A 9,260-nucleotide genomic window follows, 5' to 3' on the forward strand; every position below is an offset into this window, starting at 1 on the left:
AAATAGTCTATTTTAGGGAAAGTATCCTAAGGTTTTTACTTTAATGCTCCTACTGTAGCTGTGGACCTTTATAATTCTAGTTTTAATGAAATAGATGTTTAAAGTTAATTTGGTTGGATAAATGGATAAATTCTTTCAATAGATATAAGACATTGTAACTTTACTAATTAATAGAGTTATCTTAACATAGAAACTAGTAGAGAAGGTGGGTTTCTTAATGTTATAAGTTAAGTACTTCATATCTATAAGTCTAAATTTATTAATGGCAATGCATTAATTGGTGGAGCAGTTTATTGGACAGCATAGAATAAAGGTAGTTTTTCATCAATAGAGAGCGAATATTTAAGCAACGTAGCTTTTAGTAGTGATGACTTAGAGACTCAAGGTGGAGCAATATTTGTTAATGGGAGATTATCTTAAGGTTTTGATGGATATATATTCAAATCTAATTTTTCTAAAAACTTCGCATTTAACCAAGGAGGGGCTATATTGATCTAACCTTCTACTTATTTTAAAACTACCATAACAATTAAAATGAGTCATTTTATTAATAACTTCTCTGTATGCAGAGGAAGTAATATTAACATACAAAATTAATCTAATTCGAAATCTTATATAATATTGAGTAGTTTAGTTATTACAAGTTAGATTAAATACTTTATAGAAGTAATTGAGATTCTTTAAAACATAATTAGTAAATAAGCTTGGTTATAAATTTACTCAGTTGATTCTTCATTAATTTATATACAAAAAGCTCATGATGTTGAAATCGTAAGTTCGACATTTTAGTTATCAACAGGCATATCATATGATTTCTAAATTTCTGAGAATCTGAAATTTATTTTTTAATAAATTTTAATAATTTAAGAAGCTATTAACTTTTATGATGTATAAAATATTTATAAGGATAGCTATTTTTTAAGTAATATGATTACAGCTACAGGCTTATTGAACTTTTATATCTATGATACTTTAATTTAAAGCAATAGAAATATCTTAGATAATATGAATAATTAAAGATAAGATGCATAAAGTGCAGTATTTTATAATAGCTAGAACAGCTAAATTTATAAATTAAAAGTAGTTAATAACATATGTCAATATTGCGTATTTGGGACAATTTAAATAGTAGGTTCAAAATTGCAAATATTAAATTCTACTTTTTATAATAATATAGCATCTTATGGACCAGGATTATATTTAGAATAAGCTTAATAATACTTTGCAAACTCAATTAATGCATAATAAGTGTTTTTAGATACATTAATAATCATTAATTCTACATTCAAAAATAATTAAGCAAACTTAAATGGAGGAGCGATATACCTAAAATAATCTAGTATGTTTATTTATGAAACTATTTTTGAATAAAATAAAGCTAGCTAATATGGTGGAGCTATTTTTTTAGAAAATACATAAAAGAATATTTTAATAAATTTAATTAATTTAAGTAACTGCACATTTACTTAAAACTAAGCAAGTTATGGAGGAGCATTAGGGTCAACCACAGGATAAAGAGTGAATAGATTTTCAAATAATACATATTTAAAAAATAAGGCTTCTTAATATGGGGACAACATTTAAACCTCACCAACAAAATTTAGTGCTTCTATAAATGGTAAGCGTTTATCAGACTCAAATATCTTACAAATATAAAATCATTTTGGGGGGTATCTTAAGGTAAAAACTTTTAATTATAATTTAAGTTCATTTATAAAATTAGCTTTTATAATTTAAATATTAAATTAATTTTTTTATAAATATTTAACCTTCTTAAATAAAATATTTTTAATATTTAAAGGAAGATATAATTTTAAGATTGTGTAGTGATTAGAATTAAGAAATTTTGAATATTCCTAAATATAGCTTTCTTTAAATAACCATTTTAGAAGGAAATGGTTACTTAAATTCAAATAAAATTTATAGTTAAAATGGTGAATTTAATTTAACTCAGTAAATTAAAGTTTATGGAAACTTCAATTAATAACTTAAGTTCTAAGTTACAAGCGATTTAATTCAAATTCCCATATTCAATTCAAGCTAATACATAATTGGTTATACTAATTATTCATTAATTATTGTTATAGATATGGCTCAAAATTGCTTAATTGGCTAGATACCTATAAAATTTTAATAAAAATATGATTAATGTTAAGACTGTAAAGATACTAAATATAGCTTTAGTATAGCAAGTTAATGTTAATCGTGCCCTGATTATTCAGTTAAATGTTATAGAGATATGATCTTTTTGCCTTCAAATTTATGGAGAGTAAATCAATAATCAATAGTTTTATACCCATGTAAAAATTGTGAAGGCGACATTGAAATAAGTGAAGTCATTTTAACAGGTTAACTTTCACCTAAGCACAATGATATGAATTACTATTGCAAATAAGGTAATTTTTTTTCACTTATTAACATATTGTTATTTTTGTATATAAATTAGGATATGTCGGAGCCCTTTGTGAAGATTGTGATAGAAGTGGAGAATATTGGGGTGAAGCTTATTTCATGAAATTAGACTAAAAATGTTCAAGGTAATTATTTTTATGAATGTTTTCATTTTTAACAAAACCTATTTTAAATTTTAATAGATGCAGCGATATAAAATTTACAGAAATCATTTATCCTTTGATAATATCAATCCTGGGATTCATTATATCAATCTATTTATCTTAAAGATTAAAGAAATAAATTAATATGAAGATAATGTCAAAAATTATTTACTTATTACTTTATAAAAAATTTTATGGTTACGATACCATAAATGTTTTTAGTGTAATCAAAATTTTGATCTTTTAATCATCTTTAATTGGAATAATGCTTTTTTATGATTCTAATATCCCAAAATTTGCATCTTAACTATTTATTGATATTGGTAATCTTTTTAGTGATAAATTAAAGATTTCTGAGTGCTTTTTAGTTTAGATCCTGCAATAAATTAGTATAATTTTTAAAGGTATTTACTTCTTATTAATGATAAATGTTTTAAATATTTTTTGCTTGGTGCTATGTTACATCTTTATTTTTAAAAAATTTAACTGCAAAAAATATTTAAATGATATAATACTTTCTACAAGTATATTTGTCTACTATTCAATAAATGCAATATTTTCCAAAATCTTTAGATCTGTAAGTTTTTATTTAAATTATAATAAAATAAATATTTTAATACTCTTTTTTTAAAGTTAAATTGCTAGGTGTTTGACAACTAACTTTTTGTAACTGAGTATTTATCTATTTCATGTAGCGAATTATAAAATAATAATACTTATAACTTGATAGCTTTAGCATTAGTAGTTTCAGCTTTACTAATAATTTATGGATACTTTATGCTTAAAATCTACTAAAGGAGATTTATCAGAAAAACTTATGAAAATTAGATTTTATTTGGATTCTTTACTTATGAATATAAATAATAGCATCACTTATGGGATTTAGTCAGGCTGATTTATAAAATGTTTCTTTTCTTTATCATGCAATTTTCATATTTACCTACTCAGTTATAGATAGTCATGTCAATCCTTGTGTCATTAACATACACTCTTTTAACTTAGAATTGTAATTACTTTAAATATCTTTAATTCAGATTATTTTTAAAACTGTTTTTAAAAATCCAATTAATTTAAAATATTCATTTAAATTTAAAATTACAATTTTTGATTACTTTTCTAAATTATAAATATATATTTTTTGTACTTTTTTTTAATGAATATAAATTATTTAAACTAAAATTGTTTTCAACATTTAAATAGTTTATCCTTATGTCAATAAGAAATTAAATGTTTTGGATTTTAGAATTTCATGCCTGACTACAATATGTTTTTGCTTGAATTCAATGTAATTCAGATTGGATTAGAAAGAGCTTTAACTTACATATACTATAGCTCTTGTTTGTCTAGTATTACTGACTATGGTTATAACATTTTAATAGATTTTGTTTAACTATAAGCCATAATTAGTAAAAATTATATAAATAATGCAGGGAAAATCATCAAAATTTAAATTCATAGTTAAGTTAATTAATATGGATAAGTATGTAGAAAGAAGTCTGAAAGCTTAAATACAATGGGAAAAATTAAGATTAATACTTTCTCATATGAAATTTATAGATTTTAAATAAAATTTTGAGAATAAAGATGCTAAAGATAAATTGAAGTAATTTTATAATGTAAGAAATTAAACAACAAAAACAATAAGTGATTAGGCATAAATTTGATAAATAAAATATTTTTTTTTGTATTGTTTTTAATTTTGTTTTAATTGCATTGAATGTAAGAATGTAAATAAAATATTTAAATTAATTTAGCTTTATTTTTAGAATTTATAAGGGGGGGGGGTCACAGCCGGGTGCGGTCTTCATTTTTTTTTTCCCTAATAAAAAGTAAGCCAATTTTTATAGTGAAGAAGAAATTTAAAATATAGAGTAAATATCTCTAAATAATAGCTTGCCAGAAACAAATTCTTAATTTAGTGATTTTGATCATGGCGAGGATGCTAGTGAAGAAAAACTTAATTCATGAGAAAATAATAATAATGTTAATAAAAATAAAGTTATCAATAGAAATAGATTAAGAATAGTATAAGAATAAATATAAAATAATGTTAGCTTAAAGTTTTTTGAAAAAAAAATTAATAAGAAATAAATTCTAAAAATAGAAAGGAAAAATTCAAAAAAAAATTATATTGATTCAAAATACATTATTATAAAATAGGTTTTAATCAATAAATAAATGAGTTTTTCTATATAAGATAGATTTATTTCTTGGATTTAATTAATTCTCCTTTAAAAAAGAAAATTTAAAGAAATAATTATTATTTTTTGAAAATATCTTTTCAAAATAATTTATATGGCTTACAAAGCTAGAAATCAAATTACGTATTTAATCTCTAAAAATATATTTACAACAAAAAATAAAAAAATATACTTAAAAGTTGGTTTACAATACTTTTAATCAAATTAGCTTCATTTTATGTAAGTTAATAAATAATATTTTTTTTCTTTATTTAATTGTATGACTTATTTAATAATTTTTTACTATAATTTAATATTTTCTTAAACTTAATTAAATAGTCTGCCTAATATCTATGAAACTCTATTTATTAGCAATACTATTAAGCTAATATTTATCCTTCATTGTATGCAGTTGCAATCATGAAAATTAATGCTTTGACCAAAAAAAGCAATAATGTAAGTTGGTTGATGGTAAAGAATACATTGGAAAAGAAATGCGCTATGGATATTGTGTAATTGATGCTATTAAATATGACTTAATTGACTTTTGTAAAAGTGATTATGAGCCTGTTTGTATATCTTAAGATAGAAAAAGCTGTATAAAAGTTTAAAAAAGTGATCACATAGTAGCTATATTACATTCAGGAAATGTCTGTATAGGTTAGAATGAATTTACATCTAATTTTAATTCACCGCAAAGTAAAATTGCTAATTTCATATTTCTATTGAACTGTTTTTGCCAAGCATAATCACTAATTTTATCTCTTTTATATAAATAGAATTGAAGTTTATCAAACAAGGCTTTTGTTAGGATTTGTATGGTCGAATTAAATTAGGTCAAGTAAAATAAAATACATCTGTATTATCTTTATGCAATTATTTAGAAGGTGGATAATTTAGAAACTGTAGATAAAAGTAAAATTTCCTTTTAATCAAAAATATCTTGTATTTCTTAATTAAGAATTATACTAAATAGAACATCATGTTATTTAGTGGGTAAAAATAAATGCTTAGATCTAAATCAAGTGGATGTAATTTAATTAATTTGATGTTACTTTTCTTAATAGGTTGATTTTATTAAAAAGGGAATTACTTCTCTTGGAGTTTGCGTCTTTTAAAATTAATTCTATCTTCACAAAGTATATTGTAATGAAAGTTTATGCCAAATAAAAAACTCATAGGACTAGTACGCTTGTATAAATTATTAGAATTCGGACATTGTTGTAATTTTGAAACATATTTTCAATCATGATATTTTAAAAATATAAATTTCTTTAAATAAGGGAAAGACTGGTGATAATTAGTGCATTTATCAAGGATAATACTTTCCAAAAGAAACTTTGATAAGCTGCAAACAATAATATTGTATTTTTGAAGAAGATTAGAATAAAAGTTGTTAGAAGATTGATGGAACAAATAATCCTTAGATATATGTATTGATTTTTTAATATTAGATCTTTAATTTAGCTTTTCTTTATTAAAAAAAGGGAGTCAGCTAAGAAGGATTTTGTCTAATTTAGATCAGAAAGAAAAAATATCCTTTTATTTTATAACTAAATACTTGCCTTTCATAGTAGATGCATTTAATTTCAATAAAAAATACTAATTTATTCCCATACATTAATTAAAATCTTTAGGTAATGCTATTATGGTAATTCTTGTGTTAATTTATCTTAATAATATCCTGCTAAATTAAATGATAACACCTGTGCATAGCTAAATACATAAAACTCAGTTTAATGTTACACATTATATCCAGCTTGCTTGTCACCAAACTCTATATGCCTGTAAGTGTCAAGCTCGAACTCTAACTCTGTTGTATAAACATATAAATATATAAAATGAATACGTAAATAATAAAAATTTGATAATAATTTAATTAAGGGTTTAAGGACAAATGGAATGTGTGCTGTAGCAAATTAATATTATAGTGGTACTACTTTTTATTAATTAAATTTATACTTCTCTTATATTTAAAACAATTTTATTTATATTAATTAAAATAGATTTGTAATCATGTAGCTAAGGTTATTGTATTAAATAATCTTCTGGAACAAAAGGGTGTTTTCTTTTCGATGGGTCAGACAGTGCAATTGGAATAGATAATAATGGTAATTGTACTGATTCTAATACAATTGCGAGCAGGTAAAAGAATTGAATTATTTTTTTTATTTTTTCAATAACATTTTTCATGAATGTTTATAATTTACTTAAGTAGAAATGTTTATGTAAAAATATACTATTTAATTTATCATAATATTTTATTTAAGGATATAGATTTAAAAGAATAAAATATTTAAATGAAAACCTTAAAAGAATATTTAAACAATTCTATTTTAATAAAAAATCAAAATAATAAAATTAATTAAAAAACCTTCCTATCTTTTCTTTTATTAAAGGTATTTTTAAAAAGATTTTAATTTACACTTTGATAAGCGGGGTTAAAGCTTTTCTTTATATTCATTTCTGCTTTTTAATTATGTTACAGTTATTAAAATTTTTTAAATTTATAATAGTTGTTTTAATTCATAAAATATTTGTAAGGATCTCCAAACCTCTAAATGTACTAGAATTAATTCAAATTCTGCCTTTAATAATATTTGTATTTTAAATGGGTCTTGCTATAAAATGTCAAAATAATAATATGTTGGTAGAGATATTTACTATTAGTGCTTACAAAATTAATAGACAAGTACGAATACATTACTAAATTGCTTTGATGATATTTAAAGTGTATGCAAAAGAAGTGATTATAGGGCATGTATAAATTATACATAAGATTCTACATATTTAGGATATATTTCTAGTACAGGAATTTGTGCATAACCTGGTGTTCAAATATCAACAAGTGGATTTCAAAGTAAATTTATTGATATCAATTTTAAATTATATCACATTTAAAATAAGGTATTACCAACTTGAATCAAAACTATTGCTAAGATGATTCATACAAAATCTAGCTTATAGTTCCTAATTATGCAGGAAGAGATTAGTTAAATTCAAGGTGTTTAAAAGCTGATTAAGCATAATACCAAAAGGTTGAATTATGTGCAAAAGAGTAAAATAATTATTACATGAAAATGATGTTAATAACTTCGATTTATTTAGTTACTGTATAGCAAATAATAGTTGCAAAATGATTGGATTTGATGGAGTATTAATAGCTAAATTATCAAACGGTTAGTGTGCATAAGCATAACAGTCTTAATCTATATAATGCGCATTTAAAAGTTATAACTGCTGCTTACAAAATTCAACATGCAATTTATTATCTAGTTCAAATCAAAATTTTTCGGTATATATAAAATTTATCTTAAAAATAAAATAAATTTGAATATATCAAAAAAGGGAGTTGACATAAATGGAAACTGTTTATCCAGGTCATAAAATGTTATGTCTTCAAGTAGGATTCATTTATTTAATTAATTACATTTCATTCATGTATAATTTATTTTTTAGATATATTGAAGTGTGCAGATTATCATTGCAAATATTCAACTATTTTCTCGTAGTAAGCGTGTTATCTTTTAAACGGTACAGCAGGGTTAGTTGGATCGGATTCTTCATAAAATTGCTTAAATTTGAATTAGAAATAAGCGACTCAGTAAATTTATATAATAAATTTTTAAATATTATTAAAAAGGGAGGAGTGAAATATTAAAAATTTTAAATACCTATTAGTATTATATTATCTCAAATCACTAAATTTTTGAATGGCACTTGGCTTTTACCTTCCTTCCTCTCTTAATATTTTTATTTATTTTTAAATCATTTGAAAATTTTAAAATATTTTATTTTGTTTAAACCAATACTATTTTTTTTTAGGTTATTTAATTTTTAAAAAGTAGATGTTATTTTAATTATTTTTTTTCTAAAATTTAGATGTGCTTAATTGCCAGCTTTTTGTTTGGATAGTAATACACAAACATGTTAATAAACTGTAGATTATGGACAAGTTGGTAATGGATGCTCTTTAAACGGTTTTTGTAAAACATTATCACTTTAATAATATGTTGGTAGAGATACTAATAATTAGTGCTTAACAGTAAATTAAACAGCTTAAAGTGGTACTGTTGATAAATGTTTAAATGATCCATAAAATATTTGTTTAACAAATGACAAGAAATAATGTATCTTGTATCCTTAGTCGTCATATTATTTAGGGTTTATTCAAAGCACTGGAATTTGTGCTTAATAAGGTTATAAAACTTCTACTTAGGCTCTTTAAAGTAAATTTATCATTTATGATAGGTTTCAAAAGTTCAATGCTTTAAAATTAAAAAATAGCTATTGTTAATTTGAACAAAGGATATTGCTAAGATAATTAATTTATAATTTAATAATTGTTACCTCCAAATGTTGGTAGAGATTCAGTAAACTAATTATGCCTCTAAGAAACAACAGAGTCATCATAAATTGAATTATGTGCTCAAGGGTAAGTTTAGATTTTAAGATATCATAATAATTATTTTTTTTTACATATAGATATTGTGTTGCTAATAATAAATGCTAACCTATTGGTTTT

The 9,260-nt window shown here is 22.5% G+C and overlaps 2 protein-coding genes across 2 annotated transcripts in view; both read left to right on the plus strand. All coding sequences in view use genetic code 6, as the record gives it.

Moving 5' to 3' along the window:
• The window catches only part of TTHERM_001537659 (transmembrane protein, putative), a gene marked incomplete at both ends in the record, with an annotated part of 9,202 nt that extends 5,071 nt beyond the window's left edge, over positions 1-4,131 (plus strand). The window contains 7 exons of the mRNA XM_012797878.1: positions 1-574; positions 649-666; positions 755-771; positions 907-1,680; positions 1,802-2,396; positions 2,447-2,537; positions 3,756-4,131. The exon at positions 1-574 is cut by the window's left edge and continues 132 nt beyond it. Coding sequence (XP_012653332.1) covers positions 1-574; positions 649-666; positions 755-771; positions 907-1,680; positions 1,802-2,396; positions 2,447-2,537; positions 3,756-4,131 — 2,445 coding nt within the window. The remainder of the gene's footprint in view (positions 575-648; positions 667-754; positions 772-906; positions 1,681-1,801; positions 2,397-2,446; positions 2,538-3,755) is intronic.
• A 1,098-nt stretch (positions 4,132-5,229) lies between these two features.
• On the plus strand, positions 5,230-9,155 carry TTHERM_01537660 (hypothetical protein; the record flags this gene model as incomplete). The annotated part of the gene is made up of 15 exons (XM_001017059.3): positions 5,230-5,434; positions 5,515-5,650; positions 5,712-5,766; positions 5,821-5,958; positions 6,019-6,168; positions 6,223-6,308; positions 6,373-6,553; positions 6,620-6,668; positions 6,742-6,880; positions 7,252-7,595; positions 7,643-7,793; positions 7,844-8,030; positions 8,084-8,138; positions 8,195-8,339; positions 8,618-9,155. 15 exons carry the CDS (start codon positions 5,230-5,232, stop codon positions 9,153-9,155), a joined length of 2,559 nt encoding a protein of 852 aa, XP_001017059.3.
• Between the last annotated feature and the right edge of the window lie 105 nt (positions 9,156-9,260).

Source organism: Tetrahymena thermophila (assembly GCF_000189635.1).
Source record: "Tetrahymena thermophila SB210 genomic scaffold scf_8254625, whole genome shotgun sequence".
Taxonomy (NCBI): domain Eukaryota; phylum Ciliophora; class Oligohymenophorea; order Hymenostomatida; family Tetrahymenidae; genus Tetrahymena; species Tetrahymena thermophila.